The sequence below is a fragment of the Nipponia nippon genome, unplaced genomic scaffold (genome assembly GCF_047370975.1).
Source record: "Nipponia nippon isolate SJK-2023a ecotype South Korea unplaced genomic scaffold, ASM4737097v1 scaffold_8, whole genome shotgun sequence".
NCBI classification, from domain to species: domain Eukaryota; kingdom Metazoa; phylum Chordata; class Aves; order Pelecaniformes; family Threskiornithidae; genus Nipponia; species Nipponia nippon.
In genome coordinates, this window is record NW_028262402.1 from 30,949,228 (window position 1) to 30,976,937 (window position 27,710).

Here is a 27,710-nt window from a genome sequence, read left to right on the forward strand (position 1 = left end):
CCCACAAAGGAACAGCTACTGTATGCATTTAATGCATTAATATTTTGCTGTACCTTTTATAAATAAAGAGATGCAGATTATAGTTTTAACAAGTTTTTAGCTTTTTGTGTGGATGGACACATAAAATGCTTTTAAGCACAGATGGATAGCACGAATGTTTGCTTTCTATACAATGAACTTTATACTGTACTTGAAGTAGTTTCATTAGTTCATTCTGTACTGTAGTGGAAGTGATTTTATTTAATTCATTGTTCATGTTATGTTTTTTGAAGACCTTCAGACTTAGACTTTCACCTAAAATACAGTCCTGATTCCCAAAGTCTTTATGATAGTGTTACTCAGAATCATTTAAAATATAAATTTAGGAATAACCAAAAGTAGGTATTATCTAGAAGAACTTGCAAGTGCTTGCGTCCTTTCACAAGGCAACTCGGCTTTAGTCAGTTACTGTTTTCCTCTGTATCTGTGGAGGTAATATTGATTCTAGTAAATTTGCTGGTTGAAACTCTGGGAATATGGGCTCAACCAGGCACAACGGTCATGTTAGAATTTAGCCAGTTATGGAAATGGGTGTTTCATTCGGAACCTCAGTAATTGTGTCTTTCAGTTAATAAAGTAGTAATTTAAAACTGATTTCTCTTACGATGCATCTGTAGATAGTCCTAACCTTACTTTTCTACAGATTTGATATTAGCTTAATGAAATATTAAAACAGTTGCAGAACTAGATTACTTATTTGCTGTGTGAAGCTTCATTTTCTTTCTTTTGGAAAAATGGTAAAAATTGTTAGAGAAAACATTAGTCTTCAGGATACAGATTTAAAAGAATTATTAAGTAGGCTAGTTTTAAGAAATACTGCGTTGACTTCTGGAAGTCACTTTCCCTCACAGAAGTGTCTTGTGGTTACCTGCTGCTAGCTACAGAACTTGATTTTCAGAAGTCAGTCCAATATTTTTAAAACTTCTTAAATTCTACAGGTGGCAAGGTGTATTTACGAGGGAACATACAAAGAACCTTAAAAATGGTAACTATTGGAAAGGAATATTGTACTGTACATTGATCTGTTCATACTCTTTAATTTTATAGAGATTGCTTAGCAGCGAGCTAGCTGTGATAGAATGAGATTAAGAGTGAAGAAGTACAGTGGTTACCCAAAGAAGCTTTCTACCCCTGCAATGTGTAAGGTTCTTGCAGTGATTCCTGTGAAAGTCAGAGAAACAGTACTTCAGGAAAAAAACTTAGACTGGGCTGGATGAACAATTCTTCACACTTGTAAGAATTTGTTATTTTTCCTCTCAGTATCTCATCCTGATTTACAAATATTAGGCCCATGAAGTACTGTGAGCGTATCTCAGACTCGTTTCCAGCCTCCAGAAAAGAAAATGTCAAGGGAACATGGGCAGAACTGGAAGTGCAACAGAAAAGACTGGCAGCTGTGGAAGTTTGCATTTTGACTCGCATCATCAAACAGAAATGGTTTTGTTTCATTTAAAGGAGGTATTCAGCGTCATTGTTGCATATGAAGAACACAGTGCAGCTTGTTCAGATTTAAAGTATTCCTTGAATAGTGAGTGATTCTTTGGGGAATTTGTGATTGATTGTAAATATTTTTTGAAATTTAATATTCAGATCTTTTGCAGTCTGGCTGGCCTTACTTACGGGGTAAAACGAGGTGTTAACAGTATAGAAAACAGGAATTATACTGAAATTTCAGGGGAGCTTATGTGTGAGGAAACTGGGTTGTTGTTAAGCTGAGATCATAATGGTTTTCATATCTTCTTGTTACAGATACAGTTAGTGTTACATTCCTTGTGATTCAAGACCTCATCTTTACTCTGTAATACATCTGCATATTGTGGTTTTCTGGCTGAAGCTGTCAGTAATGTGACACTTGACATATATTGCTGCTCTTCAGTTGGAGATTTCTAGGGGTCAGGTTTAGGTTAAATTTTAAAGATGATTCATGTTAAATGTGGAAGAATATCATTAAAATATATAGACAAATTTTCTTCTACTTTATCCTAAGTGCATGTGTAAGCATCAGTGTTCCTCTTCTGCAGTTTAAACTGATCTTTAAAAAATGGTTAATGTTTTAACTTGCCACTACGAAGAAGTGTGAAGGTTGTTTCTGTGCCTTCCCTGAGAAATTCCATATGTTAACTTTTAAAAATTTTTTTAATCACTTGAAGTCTGAATTTCATTGATTTCATCTTTGTCTTGCAGTGAGGTACTGTTTTCGTAAGCATTTTTCCCCTTAAGGTTTTGATACATGTCCTCAACTTTAATACTAGTTCAAACATAATTTGTTCAGAAAAGCTGAAAGTCCTGTTCCTTTGTTAATAGAGTACTGCACTTGTTCACACAATAATCACACTGTTTGTGAAATAGGCGCAGTCTCACGATTGCTAGCCCTTGTTCTCATGGGAGACTTCAACTTACCAGATCTCTGCTGGAAATACAACACAGCAGAGAGGAAGCAGTCTCGGAGGTTCCTGGAGCGTGTGGGACATAACTTCCTGACGCAGCTGGTAAGTGAGCCAACCAGGGGAGGTGCCCCGCTGGACCTGCTGTTTATGAACAGAGAGGGCCTGGTGGGTGATGTGGTGGTTGGAGGCTGTCTTCGGCTCAGCGACCATGACATGATAAGAGTTTTCGATTCTTGCAGAAGTAAGGAAGGGGGTCAGTAAAACCACTACCCTGAACTTTAGAAGGGCACACTTTGGATTGCTTAGGAGTCTGCTGAACAGAGTCCCTTGGGAGGCAGTCCTGAAGGGCAAAGGAGTCCAGGAAGGCTGGATGTTATTCAAGAAGGAAGTCTCAAAGGCGCAGGAGCAGGCTGTCCCCATGTGTCAAAAGACGAGCCGGCAGGGGAGAAGACCGGCCTGGCTGAACAGAGAGCTTCAGCTGGAACTCAGGAAAAAAAGGGAGTTTACCACCTTTGGAAAAAGGGTCAGGCAACTCAGGAAGACTACAAGGATATTGTTAGGCTATGCAGGGAGAAAATTAGGAGGGCAAAGGTCTGCCTAGAACTTAAACTGGCCACTGCAGTTAAGGATAACAAAAAATGTTTTTACAAATATATCAGCAACAAAAGGAGGGCCAAGGAGAATCTCCATCCTTTATTGGATGCAGAGGGAAACATTGCCACAAAGGATGAGGAGAAGGCTGAGGTACTTAATGTCTTCTCTGCCTCAGTCTTTAATAATCAGATTAGTTATCTTCAGGGTATTCAGCCCCCTGAACTGAGAGACAGAGATGGGAAGCAGAATGAAGCCCCAGTTATCGAAGAGGTAACAGCGACCTGCTTGTCCACCTAGATGCCCACAAGTCTATGGGGCCAAATGGGGTCCACCCAAAGGTACTGAGGGAGCTGGCAGAGGAGCTCACCAAGCCACTTTCCATCTACCAGCAGTCCTGCTTAACAGGGGAGGTCCCTGGTGACTGGAAGTTAGCAAATGTGACACCCATCTACAAGAAGGGTTGGAAGATCCAGGGAACTACAGGCCTGTCAGCCTGACCTTGGTGCCAGGGAATGTTACGGAGCAGATCATCTTGAGTGCCATTACGCAGCACGTGTGGGACAACCAGGGGATAAGGCCCAGCCAGCATGGGTTCATGAAAGGAACATCCTGCTTGACCAAGTTGATCTCCTATGACAAGGTGACCCACTTGGTGGATGAGGGGGAGGGTGTGGATGTTGTCTGCCTGGACTTTAGTAAGGCCTTTGACAATGTCTCCCACAGCATTCTCCTGGAGAAACTGACTGCTCATGGCTTGGATAAGTGCACTCTGCGCTGGGTTAAAAACTGGCTGGACGGCCAAGCCCAGAGAGTGGTGGTGAATGGAGTCAAATCCAGTTGGCGGCCGGTCACGAGTGGTGTTCCCCAGGCTCAGTGTTGGGGCCGGTCCTGTTCAATGTCTTCATTGATGATCTGGATGAGGGGATCGAGTGCACCCTCAGTAAGTTTGCAGATGACACCAAGTTGTGTGGAAGTGTCGATCTGCTGGAGGGTAGGAAGGCCCTACAGAGGGACCTGGACAGGCTGGATCATTGGGCCGGGGCCATCTGTATGCAATTCAACAAGGCTCAGTGCCGGGTCCTGCACCTGGGTCACAACCCCATGCAACGCTACAGGCTGGGGGAGGAGTGGCTGGAGAGCTGTCTGGCAGAAAAGGACCTGGGGGTGTTGGTTGACAGCTGCCTGAACAAGAGCCAGCAGCGTGCTCAGGTGGCCAAGAGGGCCAATGGCATCCTGGCTTGTATCAGGAATAGTGTGGCCAGCAGGACCAGGGAGATGATAGTCCCCCTGTACTTGGCACTGATGAGGCCGCACCTTGAATACTGTGTTCAGTTTTGAGCCCCTCACTACAAGAAGGACATTGAGGTGCTGGAGTGTGTCCAAAGAAGGGCAATGAAGCTGAAGGGTCTAGAGCACAAGTCTTATGAGGAGCAGCTGAGGGAACTGGGGTTGTTCAATCTGGAGAAGAAGAGGCTGAGGGGAGACCTTATTGCTCTCTACAGCTCCCTGAAAGGAGGTTGTAGTGAGGTGGGGGTCGGTGTCTTCTACCAAGTAACAAGTGATAAGCACAAGAGGAAATGGCCTCAAGTTGCACCGGGGGAGATTTAGATTAGATATTAGGAAAAATTTCTTCACAGAGAGAGTGGTAAGGCATTGGAACAGCCTGCCCAGGGAAGTGGTGCAATCACAGTCCCTGGAAGTGTTCAAAAAGCGTGTGGATGTAGTGCTTAGGGGACATGGTTTAGAGGTGGACCGGGCAGTTAGGTTAACAGGTTGGGCTCGATTATCTCAGAGGTCCTTTCCAACCTTAACGATCTATGATTCTACAGTAACCTCCTTTCAGAAAGATCTTTGAAAAGTTATGTAATATTGCTTTCTCTGTATAGAAATAATTAGGTGACTTTAGTAACCTTTCAGTATTTTGTCTTTGAATTTGTAGATTAATCTTTTTCTGGCCTCCGCACAAGTTTGGTGTGAACTTGCCCTGGAAGTGTCTGGGCTAGGGTTTAACTCTTCAGCACTGTAAGAAGTAGTGCTGATGTGTGTAATCCCCAAGGTTTGGAGTATTCTTATCCAGGGTTTTTTTTTAGACTCATCTTTAGTTTCTATGAATCCTAAACAATGACAACGATAATATTTTTTTTCTTTTTGTTCTTGGGTAGTTTCCAGAGAAGGAGTGAAACTTCTTCTCTAAAGCAAGCACCAGAAATCATTGTTTAGTTTGGATTTTTTCAGTAGTTTACAAATCTGGGTGTAATGTAGAGATGTTACTCTAATCTAAACCCTGGACATTCCTTGGAAAAAGAAAATCACGTGATTTGATTAGACTTCTCTGCCAGTGCTCAGAGAATAGCAGCGTGTTGGAAAGAGGCATTTCCCGGGGAGAGAGTGACTGATTCATACTCAGTGTCTTCGCTCGCCATGGAACCGTTCCAGCATCAGCTACTCACTCTTATTGGGGGTCTGATCTGTTTCTATACTCTGGTAAAATGCATCAGGTTTATGAAATATATTTTCCCACATATCTGGAGTGCTTTGCCTCAGACTTTCTTTCGATCGCTGGGAGACTGGGCAGGTAAAGGAAACTTCCTCACCTTCTTCTTTTTGTAACTGAGTGATGGATTGTTACATTACTAATTAGGAGAGGTTTTCCTTGCATTTCCTTACCTTGTCCCTTCAGAACAAAACACAGTTTCCACTAGGTGGGGTATGCTTAATTTCTTTTTGTTTTCTCCTAGTAACTTTGGTTTTATGAGCCTGAAGGTTTTGCGTACTTGGGGAGAATAGAAACATAGTCAAACTGGTAACAGCTCGTGCACCTGGTGTATAGATGTGAATTCTCTCCCCATTCCTACTTCCGATGTTTCTCTACTGCAAATGCTTTAGTTTTAATAGCATTGGCTATATCCTCAGTTTCCTGGTACATGAAGCAACTAGTTTATGTCTAGCATATGGTCTCCACTCTTCAAAGCAACTTTTCTTTGTTCCTGGTGACTTTGCTCCAGTCTGTTTTTCTGAATTGGTGACCTATCCTTAATGGTATCATTAACGAGCCAAATCTACTCTATCCTAAAAACTTCAAAGGCTGCAACTTGGCAGTGCTTTTTAAAAGATATTATGCATTCTCATAAAATAACAGAAATGTTTAATAAACACCTTCTTCTTCCTACTGATCATTGATGTTTTTCTTAAGCTCGTTAGATTATCAGTATTAAGCAAGAATGAACAGGTACAACAGTGTCTGAGTTCCTGGGCTACAGATGTCACTGGTGGTGCCATCTTGTTAAGAAGTGACCCAAACAGTACTGTTGTGCTTCATTCCTTTCCCCATTAGAGACTTGACGTGTCTGGTTTGAGTACTTAATAAGCACATCTCAGTGTGGGTTAATAAGAAATGAAATCCACCCCTTTGCAGAAGACCTGCCTGAATAACAGCTGCTTCGGAAGCAATACGTAGGTCTTGATTTAAGTGAAGCAAAGACTTCGGTTTTATGCATGAGGTGAGGAGCAGTGCATGGAACTTTCTGTGTAAAATCCTTGTTACCACTGAAGGCTGAGACTTGTTTCTGGCAGTGGACCTTTTATCCTCTGTCCTTTTATAAACATAAAGTCTTCTGGGCCCAGTAAAATTCATAAGGCTTGGATGATTTGCGGTATCACATGGCACATGAGATCCTGAGAATCATAAGGATCGAAGTTTGGAGGTGGAAGCTTGTTTTCCAACAGACTCTTGCTTTTCATCTGCAGGTCTGCTAGAGAGCTAAAGATCCACTGCTGCTTCACTGAGGGGCCTCTTTTCTCTGTGAAATGAGAGAGTAATTGCTCTTCTATTGGCAACGAACCTAACCATTCAAAGATCACCTTGCTTCCTCAGTGTCTCTTGCAATTTAGAAGTCCTTTATTCACATTTTTAAGATACTGACTCATTTTCAATTTTGCTCTGAAAACTTACCAGGTTTACCTTGGAATTGCTTTAGTGCTTTCCTACTTTGTTTATTTATTCTTTATTTGTAAGGTGATAAGGATTTTCTTCCTATAGTTCCTCTTCAGTATTTGTTTGCGTAACATTTATACATTCAGGGTGCTTTACAAATGCTGAAGCTTCTTTACTTTCCCAGTAACACTAAATCTAAAGGTAAAATGAATAGGACAGCTCTGAAGGAAGAATGTTTTATAGATGGTGGTAAGTTTGCTGTGAAGTTTCCTTACATACAGATTTCTTGTGTGAGAAAGTGTTATATCAGCTTTGACCACCAGTTAGTCCTTATCGCCTACCATTCTGCCACCAACATATAAGTGAGAGACTTGCAAAGCCGAACTTGTAAAACTATGTATATGGAAGAGAATTCTACCAGCCCTTAGGCAATTGACTTGTTGCTAAGCATCTTCTCATTGAAAATGAGAATAATAACTACCTACTGCATCAGATAGGTTACTTTAGGGAGGGATTTGCTTTGAAGACAAAATGTACTGCATGAAGTAACAAACAGATGAAAAAGTCAAACGGAAATAAATTTTTTAAAAGATTGATTCTGTGCTTTAGTAGAAGCACTTGGGCTGCAATGTTCAGGAAACACAGATGATGAAGATGAAAGAATTCAAGAAAACAAGCTAAAGCAGAGCTCTGAATGTAATCCTGATTCTTCTTTTTACTTTCTCCAGTGGTCACAGGAGCAGGAGATGGGCTTGGAAAAGCGTATTCCTTTGAGGTAAGAAAGATTACCTACCCTTAAGTTTATTTTAACAAAGCGGCAATTGCTACCCCTCCGTCAGTCTCTGCAAGTTAGCAAAATCATTCTAGGATTCAAAGCCACTGTGACAAACATGGTACTAATCCTTCTCCTCTTTGTGCGCAGAACAACATTAATCAAGTTCTGAAAGAAAACTGGTACTGCATTTCAGAGGAAAGTCATTCATGCTTCAGTGGTCTCGTCAGAACAAGGAAATAAATTGGAAACACTGAGTAGTCCAAAAGATTTCATATTGTCTGTCCAGGGTAGGAAGTCGCCTGTGTTGTCCTTTTTTACCCCGTTTCACAGCTAATCTGCTTTTTGACTTTCAGTGGTGGGGTGGTCCAGCATTAACACACAAAAGGTAATTTTCCAGCCTTTACACTTGCAAACACATTTTTAAAGATATATCTCAAACAACAAATAAAGGAGAAATCTGTGTAAATTAATATAAACAACAAGTTATGGAAATTATAAGGAAACCTAATGGTTTAATTAAGAATTGGTAGCTCTAGGAGCCTGCAGGAAGAGAGAGGAGCTCAGTGCTGACCTTGTAGCTGCTGCTGTGCAGAGTCACTACAGCAGTCCTTCTCTGTTCACCCATGCTAATCAACACTGAAGGCAAGGTGGCCTTGTACTGTCTTGTACCAGCCTTGCTATTAGTGATAGCGACTGAACGGTAGATTTTCTCTTTGCTGTCTTTGTTTAAAACTGGCTCCCTTTCTAGAAGCTAAACTGCGATGAAACATGAGTTGTTGTCTTCAGAGCTGAGGGGAGCAGGTGAAAATTAGCAGCCTGTAATATGCAAGAGTTTAGATGTGATGTCTTCTGCTCATAAATTATAAAATATATCTCACAGGAAAGGAAAATGAGTTTGCTTTTGAATTAATTTACAGGATTTTTAAGCTAGTCTTTTTAAGTGTATGCATTGTTTAAGCACCTACCTCATGATTTTCATTACTGGGAATGGCCATAGAATAACTACTCTTGAAGTGCTTCAAATGTAGGAAGCACAAAGACAAATACCAGCTATTATAGTTTAGCATTTGGCATACTTGTGATAAAGATCACAAGGTCCCCTGTGGGAAAGAAGGGAAAATGTTGTCTTCTGTCTACTCACTGAGTTGCTGTAGTGATGAGCAAATGGGAAGGGTCTAATGAATACTTAGGTTAGGGGGGAATGGGATGGGATCAAGACAGGGAGAGGAAACATCAGAAATGCTTAAACATTTATTTAACACCACGCCTCTGGGTGTAGTCATGTGCACATGCAGTTTGCTGAACTAACTGTGTGTGAGCACCTGGTGATATTTTATCCATGTGAACGCTGCAGGCACCTGTAAATGTCTAGATCAGAGCATCTGTCATTGTTCTGCTTCCTTTGTCCTATATGGGTTATGCAAGAGTAAATCCCATTTAAAAGGCCAGTTATAGCATGCGAATGGCTGCTTTACACCATGAGAAAAAAATAAAACAACTACCGTGTTGGGGTTTTTTTAAACTTGGCTGGAACCGGCTAGATTTTGTGGAACATCTGTTCATTATTTTTGGCTTTTGTGGGATGACTGAGAGCCATCTTTATCCATGCTGAGACGTACTTTCCTCCCCAGGTGGTCCCTTTGATTGAAGCTGTGCTCAGCTACTGCTCTGTGGGGCAGATCCCAAGCCCACACCACATGAGCTCATAGCTTGGCATGTTATCTTGCTGGCTGAGGTCGAAGAACACACTTGTGTGTGGCTTATGGATAAATAAATCTGACCCTGCTGTTTTAATGTCTGTGTACCTTTGGAGTTTCTGGCTCAGCACTACTGTCTTGCTGGTCTGATGTCAAGGTACAAAATTCTCTGATGTTCTTCTGGCATAGGTCCCTCTGGTGTTATGGGCTGATGTGAAGGCAAGCCTTGTTTGATGACCGCAGTGTCTGTTCCTCTAGAGTTTGAGCTCTGACACCAGGTGATGAATCTCTTTTTGACATCTTGAGCTAGGCATGGGCTGATAATGAATCACAAATTAATGTAAAAGTGCTCCACACTTATTGGTAGTATATGGTATAGGAGACTAAGGAGGGCAGTTCTTGTGGTTTGGAAGGTTAGTATGATGTGGCTTTCTCTGTTCGGTGTTTTATGTGGAAATCCCAGTACGTGGTTCTTTGGGTAAAACCCAGCAGACTGAGGTCCAGGGAAAGATTACAATATTTGCTGGTTCAGTACCCTTGTTTCCAAGGTTTATGGCTAAATACAGGTCTCTGCAAAGTCTGTTAAACTCAAGAGCTGACTGGGGCTGTGTGAAGAGTCCGGCAGTTGTGAGGTCTCAGAATACTCCTTTGTTGATGCCAGGACATAGATTTGTCAGAGAAAATTATTGTCCCTTTCATTTTCTGAGCTTGTGTTGAGAGGCAAGCATGCACACAACTTGAGCTTATCCTCTTCTGCGTGAAAGTCGAGGCTTCCGTGAAGTCTCTGTCTGTATTTCTAGCACATCAGGGTGATTTTGAACAACTGGCCTTCTTGAGCATAAAGACCCCGGCCTTTTAACTGACTGCTGTGATGTCAGAGTACTGGGATTTTGGATCTAGTTTGCTGTATGTATTTCAAAAGCCAGGTTTCTGTTAGATTTGGTCCATTAGTTCTTGGGCTGATGGGATTTAGACTCACTAGACTTATAACAAGGAACAAAAATAAGTCCACTGTGAGTGTGCTGCTAGGCTGCCACATCTCTACTCATCCGTTAGCATTTCAGGTGCTGGTGCAGTCTTGTTTGTTCTGGTTTTCTTATGTAATAACTACAGATGTGCTTTAGCATCTGTTACTGGCTTGGCACCTCAAACATACTGGGTTTATGGATGAGGCCATGCCATACTCTGAGACTTAAGGTTTAGCCTCTGCACACTTCTCATCTGATATCAGGGCACAAGCAGGATGTTGGTGGCTCACGTGGTCACCATTTTTGTTATTGTTAATAGTTCATAACTCTCTTATAATTCAGGCCAGTGCTTGTGTCTAAATCAATATTTTATCAGACCATTTTGAGACAGGCACTGCATTCATTTATTAATGTAACAGTTTCTCAAATCTTAAACTTTTGTTTCATTTCCTGAAATTGTACGTAGTATTACGAGCAATATAACACAAGCTAAATATGATCTGGGTTTTCCTGCTACAGTTGCATATGTACTCTAATTTCTCCACTTGGTCCTGGATTTATTCCTGGAAATACTGCTATTCTACTTGTGTTGCACAGGTGCAGAGCTAGCAGAAACCTTGCGGAATCCTTCTGCCCTATTGTCCCAGTCCTGGCCTGCTGGACCAAAAAGGGTTGAAAGATCTGTATCATAGAGACCTTACAGGTCTGAACCCCAGGCACGGAAAGAAAAGGGGTGAAGCACTGAGGCCATATCAGCACAATCCTGGAGAAGAGAGAATAATCTCTTTGTAATAGGTAGAAATTTATGGTAGGCAGCTACAGGTTGCATGAAGCATTATTAGGGACTTTAAATTATTATATCTAATGATCTGTGTAGAGTATAACCCCAACTTGTCAATGTAACTGTAATAGTTACATGAATGGTTTGAATCCAACACCTCTGTCTTGCCTTTCGTGAAGATTTATTGTTTAAAAATTCACCTCAGACTGAGCTGCAAAAATGTGCTAGAAAATGCAGAGTGACTTTATACTAATTTAATGTTGTTTTAAACTTTTTAACAGCGAATTTGTGACATTCCAGAGTGCAGATTCTACTTGGTCTTTCTTCATTATTAGCCCCGTTTCTAAACGCTAAATTGTCATAATTCCTTATGTCTGGAGTCGGTAATAATGATCTTACATTTTAGCAGTCTGAGGAGTCCAGGAGCATTTTAGTCCATTGCCACTGGGAGTCAGGATTTCCTAACACAAACAGCTTCACATTACACTGCTGGGTGCCAGTGATTATTTTTAACTGTGAGGGGAAATACCATCCTCTAACGTCAAAGCCTTTTTATTTCAGGAAAATGCTTTGTGCTAAAGACATCTACATGAAAAGTTACCTTTATTTGAAATGCGGTAGTGTTAAAACTGATTTAACCTTTGCTGTGGATGGCCAGGAAATTATTTTCTAAGCACAGTCTTTTTGTTTGCTTGAGGGTCCTACAAAATCTGTTTCTGAAAAGGATGCATGTTTCTGTGTGGGTGAGGAAGCAAAAAAGAGTAGTCAGGTGTGTAGACTTATACTTCTGGTCAGTCTGGTATACAGCAGCAAGGGACAGTCCTCTCACCCGATGGTTAACAATTTTATAAGATTGCCACAAACGTGCTTTTAGCTGAAATACAATGCAATCTTAGCAATAAGAATAATTTTTTCCTTAGGTTTTAGGAGACATAGCTGAGATGATATTGAGAAGCCCAGTGAAGCAGAACTTTGTTTTTATTCTGCACATGACATGGCTGATATTTCGGTTTCGGTCTGAAGGCACAAAAATTAAAATAATGCCCATCTGAACACTCCCAAATGGCAGAAATGAGCAAGTGACCATGGAAAAGGAGACCATTATTGTAAGAGTCCAAGATTATACAGTGAAGGAGATGTTTTGGAAGACTGTGAGAAGCCTGAGTATTGTTTGGCCTGCTTTTAATATCTGTTGTTTTCCCATTAGGTAGGTGGCAGGTGAATGAAAGCAATTTAAAAAAATCCATAATTGTTTTTATTGCAAAACTGGAAAAATTGTAAAGATTCTTGCCACCTTACTGTTTTCTAAGAACATTTATATTCCTCTCTTGTAGCTGGCAAAACGTGGATTAAATATAGTTATGATAAGCAGAACTCTTGAAAAACTGCAGAAAGTAGCTTCTGAAGTTGGTAAGTGTTTGTCTCAAACTTATCTTTCCGATTAGCAGGCTGGCTTTACAGGCATCTGGAGGTCTATTTCCTCCATACAGTGTCTCATACAGTAGGGCCCCAGATATTGCTACAGATACAGCCCCAGATATTGCTCCAATACTACAAATAATTTCTGGTATTACTGTGTTGCTTGAACCCTTCTGGTCACGGATCGCCTTAAAAATGCATGCTATAATTCAAACAGTGCAATAGGTTGGATAAAAAAGTGAACGTGAGTTCTTTACTGGCTTCAGCTGCCCTTAAAATCTGTAAATACAGGCAAAGGAGATATAATACTAGAGTTATTGGGGGAATCTATGAAACAGTTTATGCTTGTGATAGAAAGGTTACCTTTAGGCTATTTCTTAGAACATAGAAGAGGAGTAAAAATGAAATCAATGTGCCTTGTTTTAAGGTTTTCAAGTTATATTTGGCTTTTGATAAAACAGTTAAATAGTGTGTCTTTATAATTCATTCTTTTCTTCAAAGGAAATTAGCCATTTACTGTGGGGAATGGCTTGTTTAAATATGTTAAGCTTGACAGTTAGAATTTCTTTAGGAGTCAAATGAGTTTCTGTCCTCCATTAACTTTAGAGATTGCTGTAATCAAGGTTATTCTTCCCACTGCCTCTTTTTCTATTCATGGCTTCTGTCCACCAGATTCCTTGACTCAGATGTTCCTGTGTTAAGCATGTGTCCCTCCAAGACTACACCTCTGTCAGAAAGACTTGCCTTTAAGCAGGCTTGGCAACTGGGTCCAACAGAGTATCAGGTCCAGGATCCTTATTTGCAGAGAGAGCAGTGCATCTCTCAGGGATGTGACAGACTTGAAGTGGGTGAAAAAGCCTGTAACTTCAATGTGCAGCTATCAAAATCAAGGCTTGGACTCTGAAATTTTCTGTCCAATTTCCCTCCCTTTTCTTCCCAGGGTAGACTTGTTTTCCCTTGGGAAGCAAGGAATATCAGAGAAGGAAAGCATCAACTCCCTGAATAGTCTCTATAAGCAGCCATATCTGTGAGACCAATGTGACTATGGCCTACACTTTGCCCCTCTTAAGTAAACAGCCATAAAAAATTAACTTCTGTGGGAATTAGGCCAGCTCTGGTGTCACTGTTGCATTTCTTTGCAGCTAAATGTTAAAGAATTAAAATAATAGAAACCTGGGGGGGGGGGGGGAGCTAAGGAGTTTATTTATAGTTTCTTTGCATTGTAAATTATAATCGAAGGAAAAAATGAAAACAATAAGATTCCTGAGACTAAGTAAAGAAAAAAAGTGATGGAGACCAGAAAGATAACATACTGTAAATTCATTTGCACTGTGATTTATTATAAGGCCATCCATGGGCCCCCTTCCTAATTGAGACTGTACTGTCCTGAGTTGCGTAGCGACACGTGAAGAAGGACTTGGCCTGTCTGAAAGGTAACTGCTGAGAGAGCCTACAAACACTCCTGTGCCTTGTGCAAAAGTGACTCATGACTTTTCACATGTGAGGAAGCTTCCCTGACTGCAGAAGCACTATCGTATAACCCAAGGTGTGGGGCGGTGGATGGTGTGAGCCCAGGAGCTCAGGCTACACCGATCAGGTTTCCATGCCATGTTTAGCTGGGTTGTGGGCACAAAGGGGTTTCCCAAAGCTTGCTGAAATTGGTGGCAAATCCCAGCGAGATCTTTCCATTGTTTTCAGTGGGTTTTGGCTGAAGCCCAGAGTGACTCGTGTTACTTATTGTGTCAGGCTGGAAATGAGTATATAACAAGTAGATGACACAAAAGGAAGGAGAGGAAGATATAGTAATGAAAAGCACAGAGTATGTGATCTGGAGGCCACTAAAATCAGCATGGAGCTCTGGATGTGGGCTTATGTTAAAGCTTTGGAAATGTTCCACTGATTCCAATTTGCAGACTCAGGCTTTACTTGTAATTAAGCTATGCATTCATTGGGAAGGAAGAAAAGTTAAACTTACTGTGATTTTATGTGAGTAAATAAACAACAGAAACTAAAAATGAAACAGAAACTTAACCAGAATGGCTTTACTCTTTTCTAGATTTTCTAATTCTCACTGACTTTTCTTTCTAAACTGCTTAAACAAGCAGCGTCTCCGTCCAAGTGGTTGTCATTACCCTGAACTAATGTGCAAGGAGATTAAGGCACAGAGAGATAAAGACAATGAGTTTGTTATAGGCTGTGTAAATTTGTTGTAGGACTGGACACATTACTTGTATTTCCTTTTTCTTAACAGCTACACCACGTATCTTCTCCCAATCAGCTGGACACCATAATTAAAAGACTTGCCTCTCTTTTCAACCTGACAGTATTATTTGCCTAATCATACAAAACATTCAGTTTGGATACTGAATAATGTAAATGAAAGGAGTCTAATTCCACAAACCTCAGTGTTTGGCTTTTGAACAGTCCTGTGGACCACAGGTGTGCCTGGGAGCAGCTCTCAGAGCTGTAGCAGGCAGAAATCCACCATAAGGAAAACATTTCTCTAAAGAAGCACTGGAATTGAAAGCCAGATTTCCATCCACTTGGACAGGAAAGCTCTTTTAGAATGAGATAAAAGATATCAAAGTAAGTCTTGTGGAGGGCACACAGAGAGGACCAGTACACTGGGCATACTGCTTATTTAACACATTTAATGTTGTGGTTGTGAAACATTGATTGAACCATAAACCCAAGAGATTTGAAATGATGGAATGCTACTAACTGCAGTCCTTTTTAATTTCTCCTACCTACACTTCCTAAGCAAGCTGTACAGACGGACCTAGGTCCTGATTGAAAAGTTGTACTTTAGGATCTGTTTATATGACCAGGGTCTGTACTGTTTAGTTGTTAATGCCAAACAAACAAAAGCCACTTCTGTAAGACATACAAATTTTTCACTTGGGTTTTATTTGTTTTGGTTTTGGTTTTTTTTTTTTTAGAAGAAACAAGCCTGTATTTAAGGAAAGATAAGGTGTGTGATCATCCCAAAGCAGCAGAAAATACAGCTACACCAGTTTAGACTAGCTGAGCATGCAGTTCATGAATTTGAGTGATGAAATCATGCCTCTTAGTATAAAATAAAGCAGTGAACATAAAAATGACCCCACGGAATTGTCAAGAACCAAATGTGTCTTGCTCCCACTAAGACTTGTGAAGGTGCTAATTCATTTAGCTGTCCCCCCTGCTGCAGGTTCAGTTTCCAGTCTGGTTTACTGTGTCCTCCGCCCCTTGTCCTTGCAGAGCTAGCTGCGAGACCTAAGCAGGTAACAAAATGAGATCACTGACTAGCATAAAACAACTCACTTGGCACACCCTTCCTTCATCCTCAAAGGCTATTAAACATGCCTGTTGTGTCTCGCTGATCACCTGAGGTAAAGCATTATTGCTCAGGGCTGTTTTCCCAATACAGCTACTGCTAACAGAGCACTTCAGGGCCTTGACCAATGTTCTGAGTGCTCTGGTAACTAGTAGCAATTTGCATGGGTTTTTTTGTTCACTGAGTTTGTGTTCTCTAGTATCTTCTACCATCTTTTGCAGTTCTGCTTTTACACTCATTCTTTTTGCTTCTTCTCTATTTTCCTGTTATTTCTGAAACTGAGTTCTCTTATATTTCTGATGAGACACATTTCTCCAAAAGACTTTTGAAATGTAGCCAGAACTTGTGCTTTATTATCTAACAGAAATTTTTTTATTTCTCCCCAGTCTTAAATATTTATTAAACCTCTTTCTGTTGTTAAAATAAATTCTCATTTTGCTCTCCTCTCTGCAAATTTCCACTGAATAGGAATGCCATCTTAGCCTGAGTTCTTCTGTCTTGGTATTCAGATTTTGCCATAGTGCTTCAAAAGGGTCTCCTCTTTCTACAGAGATCAGTTCTTGTGTTGCTCAGGCATTTGTTTTGCTACCTCAGGTTTTCAGAAGATCTTCATAACTTTCTAAACAGAAAAGGAGAGTTTCTGGCAGACTGCATGTCCTAACCAACTTCATGCTCCATCCTGATTTATTCTTCTCTTGGTAAATTTCAAAAGGCAGCACGTTACCCTGTCTGACAAGTGGGATTCCCAAGTGATCTGTGGTCAGAAGGAGTTAGATGTATCCTTCTTAATGATACATTTTATAGCACACCAGATTAAACAACTCAGTTCAAGTTTTTAATTTTCCTTATATTAGTTTTCTCTTAATTTTTAAAAAAGACAGTAACCTGTCCTGATGTTTGAAAACCTAGGCTTTTTGCTTCTGGCATACTTAGGACCTTTAAAAAGAGTTGGAATGTCTTGTGTCTTCAAAGACTGTCATAAATCTTTGTCACAGAGAGGGAGAGACATAAGAAACGTTGGAAATTATTTTTTGGCTCTCTCCTTTGCAAAATTGTTATCATTTTCTGAAGAGCAATCCCTCGATAATTCATTTTTCAGCATAACAGTTTTATTGTTTTTTAATATATTGTTTTATTTTTAAATGAGACAGAGGAAAGCCATCTGGAGTACTTGTTTGTTGGCTGACAGCGCTGGTTGCAGCAGTACAGTTCTGTACAGACAAGGGGATGCAGAGAAAGTCCACATGGTTTGTTTGATCCTCATTTTTATGTTGCTCCAGTTTTGGCTGCCCTTCTCATTGCCCACAAGAAAGATGGCCACAACATCACTACACTTTTTAAGACCATCACATTTTGTTTATAGAGCTCTTCAATCAGAAGGTCACTGTAGGTGTCTGCTCCAGCTGTTGCTCTGTTCTTTCCCTTTGCTGCATTTACACTCACAATGTCCTTTTCTTTATAGCTGTACCATTCCCCCAGCCGGGACCACTAGGGGGTCATTTGCCACTAGAGTTGCTTTTATAGGTTGAAGGTTCAAAGGATGTTTCGTCCCTTTCACACACACAACTGCCGCTTGGAAAGAGGGCAAGAAAAAGGGCACTCCTTCCTCCTTTCTTCTGTCATGGAGACAGATGTCCTCCAAAATTGCACAGAAGACACAGCCCACGTTTCAGATCTGGAGTCAGAGCGTCTGCTGTTTCCTCAAACCATTTGTGTTACTTGCGTAGCATAAAGCAGTCGAGACTTGCAGTGTAGCGAGGGGCAAAGAGGGAACAACCAGCAGGGAACAACATCTTCTCACCCTCCAACGCAGGCCCTGCTTTGTTGCAACCTGGACTGCTGGACCCAAAGCCAGCTTTCTGACAGCCTTGCTCTCCTGTGGAAGCTGGTGCAAGGCCGTTTCCTAAATTCTGAATGTACACAAGGGATGAGGCGAGATTTCTGGGTAGAAATTAGTGAGCCTGATTCCTATTAAAGGCAATGGTCCCTGTTGCCTGTATGATAAAATCGGGCTCCAAACAAGCAGAGTCAGTTTCCCAAACAGGACCGAAAGCAGACTTTCTGCCATCCGCCGTGCACCTGAATTCCTGCCACTTGCAGTGAGTCTGCAATCCAGTCATCTACTGACATTTCCATGCGTCACTTGTCACTTTTTCAGCAAACTTCATCTGGATTTCAGGTTGCCCATAAAACTTGAAAGCAGGTTTAGTAGCAAGAATTTACAATGTGAACATCTAGTTAGAAAAGACCTTACTGGGCCCCTTTAAAGGAGAACCTTGCCTTTAAAATGAGTAAATTAGAGCCTCTACCTCTTTTCCTCATGAAACTTCATTGAAAATATGAACAGCAATAAATCAACTGCTGAGAAAAAGGGTAGTGTACAGCTGGGCTCCACTCCTGCATAGCAATGACACTGGAAAAATCATACACATTTCCCTTTCCCTTCTGTGTAAATTGACCTTGTAAAATTTAAGTTATACTCTCCCTTAAATGCTCTTTAGTCCTGCAAAATCCTGGGGAAGGTTCAGTCTACGGGAGTGCAAATATCAAAATGAGAGAGGAATTGTTTGGAAATAACGCAGAAAATACTGCATCACATCCAGCCCTGTTTTCCCCTCTAAATCTAAAGATAAGCTCTGCTTGTTAAAATGTTCATCTTATACACAAAAAGACTTTTAAAACAATTCTGCAAAACTGTGCTTATGTAGAGGATCTGGCACCAACATTCCCTTGTCTATCGTATGTTGACAGTGTTCATTTATAAATATTATGATAACCAGGGGAAGAAGTCCTGTGTTGTTTATTTCTGGGGTATTTTTCTTACTGAAGGACCAAATGGTGTTTAGATTTTGTGAAGGAACTTCCATTGATTTCAGGGCATAAAATAATCCTAAATTTGCCAGGACGTTTCCTTGAAAACAACTGGGTACAGTGAGACTGTTTTGCTTGTGTTTTGACCTTTTTAAAGCAAGAAAGTTGAAACAATTGCTTACTGTACAGCAGGACATTACTAAACGAGACATCTGATTCTTTCTCTCATTACTTAATTACAGCTCTCCCTCTGTCTGGGTAGATGCAAAGGGGTTTTCTTTTTTTTTTTTTTTTTCTTAATTACAGAGCAGGCCACAGGTCAAAAGGTGAAGGTTATACAAGCTGATTTCACCAACAATTCAGTATACGAGAACATTGAAAAAAGTCTGCAAGGTTTGGACATTGGTGTTCTGGGTGAGTCACTAAGGTCTGTTAATTGAAGAGTATTTTATGGCTGCAGTGTATTAAACCGAGAATTGTGTAAGTGATGTGTCATAACAACTTGTTAGGCAACACTTAAAACCAAGCATACAGCTGCCTAATGCATTTGAGCATTAGTTATCATGAATAAGTTTTAAAAGTGAATTAAGATTCTCGAAAGGCTTCCTGTTTCTCTGTACAGTGGCCTCTTTACTGTGAGACTTCTTCTGCCGCTTTATAAACAGCATCCAGCTTGTGGGGTGACTTCTTCCCTGTTTGGCCTCAAGGAATTAATTTTCACTGATGGTTCTTTTACAGCTGTGTGCAATTCTTATATTCAATCTGAAATGAGCCTGTGGCTAACACCGTTCGGTGCAATCCACACAGCAACAATGAAAACGTGTTTTTTGGGGAAGTTTTGGGGTTTTCTTTTTTGTAAAGAAAATAATCCTTTTAATAGTGAAACAAATGAAACAACAACAAAACACAAACAAAGAAACAAAACCCCAAACTGTAGCAACAGACTGTTTTTCTGTTCCCTAAAGTCAGTACTGATCAGTACCGATGACTTCAGTGAGAATAAGACTCGATGCTGAACAGCGTTTCTCTTCACATGGAGCTCAAAAGCTTCTGAGTCCCAAGGAGAAGCCATTGGTTTAACCAGCTGAACTATGCACTTTGTCTAGATTTGGTTCTTATCATTGTGTTTCCTTTGATTAGTTAACAATGTTGGAATGCTTCATAATCCTCTTCCGTGCCGTTTCCTTAATGGACCAGACATAGATGAGGTAGGATTACTCTGTGGGTTTCTACTTCCAATATAACAATGAGGAACTGGAATTCCACTTAACAAGGGACAGATTCTGCCCGTGCTACATTCAGCACATATTTAACTGTTCAGTTGAGTGGGAAAAGAACTGGGCATGAAGGAGCATATTTTGATTTGTTTTTAATGCTCAGAAGATCTTGCAAGAGAAAAAGAATGGTAGATTTCAGCTAAATTGCAGCAAGCACTCAGCAATAGAGGGGAGCGCGCAGCTGGCCTGGTTGTAGCATGGATCAGCAGCTCTTCTGGCTCACTGCTTACGTGTAATGTAATGGGGTCCAGCCTGGCCACAGCCTCAGCTGAAGTGTTGGGTTCTTTTTAGTATTGTTAAAAATTACTTTCTTTGGAACATCAACGCTTAAGTATGTGAAAAAAATGAAAAAATAAACCTCATTTAAACACAATTTACTTTGGGGAGGAATGAATTTATGCATGTAGAATAGTTCGACAGGATTAAGGATGTGATCAAGTTTTTCATTGCCTTATTGTTATTTACCTCTATAGTATTAGCCACAGAAAAAAGGAGTTTCTAAATATATTTCTTGCTAGCACCTGTCTCAGGATCCATTCACTCTGTATATCATTGTCTGCTACAAATCAGAGATCCCCAAGCAGGCTGCTTGCCTCCAAGCTGCAGACATATGATGGCACCTCTGCTGCTGCTACAACCTGTGTTTGCTTGCTGGTCTTGGGAGGATCTCTCTACATGGCAGTGCTTTTGCTGCGCAGGCAGTCTACCTCTGTCAGTCAGAGCCACCCAGTCTCTGTAAACCTCTGTAATTTGTTGGCTGTTTGCATCCAGCTTGGTTTGCTGGTGCCATCACTGCCTGGACATCAGCCTTCCAGGTCTCACCACGTGAAAAGATGTGGCTGGGAAAAACGGAAGGCTTAGAGCCAAAGGGGTGCAAAGCAGATTTGAACGCCATGGTTAAAATAGAATGAATCAGGGCTCACATCTCTTTGAGTATCCCACATCATAGGCACAGTCAGTGACAATCGGAGGCAAGCAAAGCAGCAACAAAAGCAGCTGCCTTACTAAAAAGCTTTTCAGCTGGAATTCTGGCTTTGTTACCTAGATAAGCTACAAACTCTCGGAAGTTAACTATGAACTTACTGTTTTCTTGCTTCCTGCAGAACCTCATCAACTGCAATGTTATTTCTGTTACAAAGGTATGTGACACACTCTCATCTATGTTACACCTGTAATTATTTTATTGGAAGAAAATTAGTTCCATGCAAGAGTGACCAACTAGCTTTCCTGTGTATTTTCATTTAATTTATCTACAGATATTAATTTTCAGCAGGAATGTCAGCATTTTTTCAGGGACCACATCTGTTTCTACTGCCTATGAAATATTTTGATCAGAGCTGACTGGAAATACTTTCACACAGTTGCTTGGTTGAGACACATCCTTACACTGCAGCTGAAACATTTTGCAAAAACATGTTGGTTTTGGTAAACAGGGAGATTTGTTTCAGAATCAAAATCTTCAGGACAGGAAGACCTGCAGTTTGACTTTTTGCACTGTATATGCATTTTTGACACAATTCTGTTCTGTAAAAATATTTTTGTATCAGTGCAGGACAGAAACTTAAGGAGTTGACTCCCAGTTCTGTATTCTTACCTCTTGGTGTTAATTTTGGTTGGCTACTTCCCTTACAAGAACAGTTAGTATTTCATGCTTTCCACCTCTGATTAAGATTTGTATTGCCCTGCTGTTTGCAAGCAGAATGTTAACATGAACAAGAGCAGAACAAGAGCTTTGTAGTTCATCTCAACCTTGGCTAATGCTTTCTAAACATGACATAAAAATTATCAACAGATGTTCACCTTTCTTTGGCTACCAAAATTTACATCCCAAATTTGTACTGCTGCTTAATGACTTCAAATAATAAATCATGTAATATCAGTCAATTGAAACAAATTCTTCCATGAAGTAGTTTGGTGAACTTTCTGCTCCTAGGTTTTACTCTATTTATACGTCAAAAGAAGAGAAATATCTGCAATATAGATGTCTCACGGAAAAAACAGGCAAACATTTTGCACCCTCTCAGTCTGGATACAAAAGGGTTCTCCCTTTGTCATTTCTCACCTTACACATACCTCAGAATCAACCTCTTCTGCTTCACCAGGGCCTGCGGATTCCTTTCTCCCACTGCTGCAACCATATCCTTTGCAGTCTTTCATGAACATTCACCTTCCTCCAAAACACAAAGAAGAAATCATGCTCCTAACCAGCATTCCTCATGGTTAGGTCCAAATCATCTTTAAATCTATTTGAGTTTTTTTCCCCCCATCCCTGCCTGGATTCCTGCTAGGATCCTGCTCACCACTTCTTGCATTTGGATGCCTGAGCTCCAGGTATTCCTGGCTCCCACGGATGCCAGTGGCATTTTCAGCACTGCAAAAGCAGGACCGTTTCCCATGTTTCACCCAAGCTGATGTGACCCACCTGCATTGTCATCCTTTCTGAAAACAAAGCTTGTGAACCCCACTCTGCTCCTACTATCCTGTTGTGCACAATGACACTACTGAAAAAATAGGGAATTAACAAGAACTGAAGTAAGCTGCATCAGTCTTTTGCACTATTTTTCATTACTGCCCTTTACAAGTTAAGTCACACTCTTATCCTGAGAAGATTCATACACTATGTGTGTTTTTATAGAGTCAGTATTATGAGTATGAAATCCCTAGGGACTAAGGCTTACTATCAATAATACTCTTCAAATACAACAAACAGAAGCAGATTTCTTACCTAAAAATGGATTTAATAGCACTTTAAAAATCACAAGCATGATTAAGTCTATTGTTAAAACAAGAATGAATGATTAAATAATTAGCATAAAAAATTATCCTAAAGCTCTCTTCGGTAGCAGAAAAAAGTTTTCTTTTCTTGATTTTCTACTATTTCTGATCCAGGTAGAGCCAGAAGTGAAAATGCAAAAACGCTATGAAGTTGACTTTCTTACTGTTATGATTCAGTATTGAACAATGATGAAATGCAGATACTGTTGCAAAGCTTTGGATAAGCATAAGACTTTCACTACTTAGAAGACTAACCTTTGGAATTTTTTGCCGATTCAGATGATTTGCAGACGGTTAGCATTTCTAAAATGTTTTCCAAAACTTTGAATGTGCCATGTTTTAGCTGTTTGAACTGTATACATATGGCTGGGGCTTGAGCAAGTGGAAATCTCATGAATAAAACAAGATCAGTTGAAAAATGCTATCAGAAAGAGGGAGAATAGATATAATTTTTAACATATTTGTCTTACAGATGACAAAAATAATTTTGAAACAAATGGAGCCAAGGTAAAAATAAGTTCTTCTAAAACTTTCAATAGGTTTTAGCTGCTCCTTCCACTTTATTCAGTGGTAGCTATGCTTTTTCATGATTAACTTCTGCACTTTACAGTATGTCAGTTAGTAAGATTTTCTTCTGTTGCTGCTAGTGCTGTGTGAATGAATGATAAGAACTGCCAGAAATTGTCAGTCAACTGTAGAATAAGAAAGAAAATACAAAATATAGGTCTGTGTCCAGTAAAAAAGTGCAGGTGTGTTGCAGAAATAAAATGGCATGTGATGGTTCTAATTAGGCAAGAAATGTCATTTGGATATATTGTCATATTCTTATGAGAGTGGTAGCTGTACTTGGAATAACAGTTTTCAAGCTCTGGAAATACCTGTACTACATCAGAGAGATTAATTCAGCTATGCAATTAAGGATCCCTTTTCTCCTTTTAATACAATGTGTATTTTAGACATGGGGGTCCTTAAACCAGAACTTAAGGTCTTCAGATAGAGTTTCTGGAAAACATTGTTAACTACTGCATTTTAGAGGACAGTGCATGCTTTTTGCTTTGGCAACAAAATAAGCTCTTACTGTTTAATTGTCTTGGTTTGTTTTTTTCCTGGTTGTTGCTGAATGAATTGTTTTTAGTGATTTGTACAGGAAGTTGTGAATAGGGAAGCTAAAACAACAGATGCATGGAGCAGGAAAAAGAATGTGCTGGCTAATGAGCAAAGGGGACCTACCAATTACTTAGGAGCATAAAATCTTTCCTCTGATGGCAGTTTTTGCTCTGTTAGATGTATAATAGCATGTACAATATTCCCATGCTTCTGATTGCACTAGGCATTTAAATTTCACTTATGACTTATTATTCACTTATTCCTAGCTGGTTTAGACTTAATTGCACCTAACTAAACCATAAAAATTTGGCCTTTTGAAAGTGTAGTCTACAGTATAATAGGAGAGCTATGCCTTCTGGGGGAAAAAAGTTGTTTTCAACTTGTACAGGCTTTTACTATAATACTGTCAAATGTAAACTGAATGTAACTGTTTAAATTGAATTTCAGACAAAAAGGTCTTATTCTGAATCTGTCCTCTGGTCTGGGTACTTTCCCTTGTCCATTATACACAATGTACTCGGCTTCTAAGGTAAGTCATTCACACTGCTTTATAAAGAAACCCCCATTAAGTGTTTACCAAAGCATTTGTATCAGCAATATAAGGCCAGGTTTTCAGGACATCAATCAGTGTTGCTCCACTGAAATAATGAAGCGATGTAAATGAACACTGGCTGAGAACCAAGAATCAGTAAAGCTATGTAAATGAAATCAACTGAAAGTATGTCTGATCATCGGAACATTTTTGTCTTTGATTAAATAGTGTTATACCCGTGCTCACAATCTCTCCTTGTTCTGGGAAGTGGTTATTTTTACCAGACTGGCTTAGCTAGTTTACTCAAAACTGTAGATGCGTAAAAGGGTTAGATTTTTCTTATGGAACCAAGAATAAAATTCCGGTTAGGTGGGTGGTAAATTCCCTGACTTCATAGATTTCACTTTGAAATTTTGCTCTGAATTAAACCCCAGAGCTCATAAAAATGACGAGTGAATTATTTTTACTGAAACTCCAAAAGCAACTTGCTTAGCTCAGGTTTGCTCCAGATTAAAAATTCTAACAATATTTGCTCAAACATAGCTAAAGTTCAGCTTGGTAAGAAAAAGCTAGTTATTCTTGGGAAGAAAGTCTAGTTTTTAATTTCCTTTTTCTCTTTTTAACATAAGTTCCTCATTACTCAAAACTTGAACTACATTCAAACCAGACAATTTCAGTTCCTTAAAAAAGTTTAGTTAACATTTTTTCAAAGTTATATGGTACATTGGTTGTATTATTTTGACTTTTTTCATTCTTGGGTATCTTTTACCTTTGTTTCTTTTTGAATGGGCTTGTTTTGCAATGCCTTGAAAGGAAAATTTTACTTGTCAGCGTATTGATGTTCCATGCAGTATCACAACACTTTTGGTGTTTACATTGTAAGAACTCTCAAATGATGGATTTGAAATACTGTCATTTTTTCTCCTTAGTAGGACTTTTATATTTCTAATTACAGAGGAGTGATCCAATGTTGTCAAGTTTCTGAATATTTCTCAAAGATCTAACTCCTAAAATCAGTCTTAAAAGAAACTCAACTTTTACACAAAGAAGTTAGTATATGTATACTCTTCATGGCGTGCACAAAACTTTTAGAAAGATAAACCCTAAAGGTTGAAGCTACAAAACACCCAAATTCCCAAATATGTGACTTTGAAAATCATATTTGTAGGCTATGCGGATAGCTATACACCGAAGGCATGAGTTGTATTTCATTCCCCTTCTTATTGCAAGAGAAAAAATATTGTAAGCCTTGAACCGGGAGGGTAGGTGTCAGCCAGAGATGAGACCCGCATGAAACAATAGCTAGAATAAGTGGGACTCAGGCATTTATATCTTTGCATTTTCATAAATGTGACAAAGCTTTGAGTCCACTCTGCAGTAGTATTTGTTTCATGTCTGGCTTGAGCCGATGCCAGGCTCAGTCTTTTCTGGTGCAGATAAACAGTCAATCTTGCCATTGCTCATGTGCACCAGCAGAAAATGTGTCTTGAAAAGTTCATTTCTATGTGTTTCACCACTGCACTGTGCCTTAGGTTGTATGATGCTTGGCCATTTTTGTTAAGGACCTGTTTGCACATATTTGTGAGTGTATGTGAAAGTACTTAGTTACGTATGCTAATGTTATTTTATTTTATTTTATTCTAGGCTTTTATAAGCACTTTCTCCAAAGCACTACAAGCAGAGTATAAGGCAAAGGGAATTATCATACAGGTGATGCTATGTCTTGCCATATTTGCCTTCATTTTACCAAATTCGTCAAGAATAGCTGAGATGCCTAAATCTGTATAGTATAGCTGTCCTTGGTGAAGTGCTGGGTGACCCTGTCAAAGCTTTCACTCCTCCCTGTATGCAGCAATAGGCTTTTTTCCTTATTCCACCATAGTACCATTACTTATTCCAAATAGTGATTTAATCCACTGCAAATATCTGTTATAATTTGTCAGATGCTGTAGGATTCTGCAGAGTGAATGGCCTTATCTAAATGTTAGATGACATTATACTGTTATTATGATTTCTTATTTTAGGTAGTGGCTCCTTACAGTGTTTCTACTCCAATGACAATGTACCAAAAACCTGGTCTTATTACAAAGACGGCAGAAGAGTTTGTTAGTGAATCACTGGATTATGTCACCTTTGGAGATGAGATTTTTGGATGTTTAGCCCATGAAATGCTGGTAATTGAATTTGATAGTGTATAAGTGGGTCCCAAAGACTGAACCAAGGCTCTCTGGGCTCAGCAGGCTCTTTTGACTGATTTCAGAAACCTTAAGGTTGGACATCAACTGAGAAACAGTGAACAAGTTATTAAGGCTAATACGGCACCAGTAAACTATGAAGGGAAGAATACACAAGTAAAGCACAGTGGTATCAGCATGGTGTGGCTTTCTCCACTTTTGTTCTTGAGCTGAGCTCAGTTTGATACCTGGTTAGTCTTTATCCTTTCTTCAGTCACCTGTTTTCATGACCCTATTAGGAATATTTCTGAGACCACTACTCCTTTATAGAAATTGGCCAGCAGATTGAAAAGTTATTAGTGGGGAAGGGAAAGGACATAAAGTCAGCCTGTGCTATCACATAAACATAATTTCCTTAGGACACCAAGCTAGCAAAATAGAAAAAATATTTAGACATGGCAGCTGTTAAAGATGAGCATTTAATGAAAGTACAGGGACGAGACCAGATTTGCTGAAAACTGAGAAGAATGAACATTTCCCTCTAAGAGAAACATACATACTGAAAGTATAAAGTAAAAGCTTTTGCATTTACTGTTTTCTACAACCTTTCTGAACACTCAGTTGATTTCTTTCAAGAGGTTCCTATAACTCTATGCCTTTGTATTGTTTTTGCTTGATTATTCTGAAGGCATGTGTCCTGCAGTTCATCCCTCTATGGGTATTCCACAGCGACAGACTTCAAGAAGCAGTCCTGCGTGCATTTACAAGTTATCTGAAGAAGAGGTGGAGGAACCCCTAACAGAGTCCTTTTTTCCTGAAGATGTACAATGGGAAACCTCAGCAGGATGAATTTTACTCTGTGTGTGTGTGAATGTGGAAGGAATAAAATCAGTTTGAGCTGTAGCCCCATCCAAATATCCTGTCAAGTGATAAGTGATTTGATCCAATGAGTCTATTAAAGAAATTCATTCCTGTCCCTTTCCAAAGACCATAAAATTTGTCAGAGCTGTTCCAGTGACTTCTGTGGGCCTTAGATAGGTTCTAAGACATTTATGTTACTATTTTAACATAAGCTTGGAGGCCACAAATATTTCCACTTATTTGATGTTCATGAATAAAACAGT

At 39.8% G+C, this 27,710-nt stretch overlaps 1 protein-coding gene across 2 annotated transcripts; it reads left to right on the plus strand.

The window, feature by feature from the left end:
- Positions 1-5,416: 5,416 nt before the first annotated feature.
- HSD17B3 (hydroxysteroid 17-beta dehydrogenase 3) lies at positions 5,417-27,710 on the plus strand. 2 transcript variants are annotated; one of them, XM_009471730.2, is made up of 11 exons: positions 5,417-5,595; positions 7,683-7,729; positions 12,510-12,585; positions 19,028-19,135; positions 19,862-19,929; positions 21,102-21,137; positions 23,246-23,280; positions 24,328-24,409; positions 26,057-26,122; positions 26,437-26,586; positions 27,275-27,710. In XM_009471730.2, exons 1-11 carry the CDS (start codon positions 5,442-5,444, stop codon positions 27,383-27,385), a joined length of 933 nt encoding a protein of 310 aa, XP_009470005.2. In that variant the 5' UTR covers positions 5,417-5,441; the 3' UTR covers positions 27,386-27,710. The 2 variants fall into 2 exon arrangements, with proteins under 2 accessions (XP_009470005.2, XP_087597996.1); XM_087741870.1 differs by lacking the exon at positions 26,437-26,586.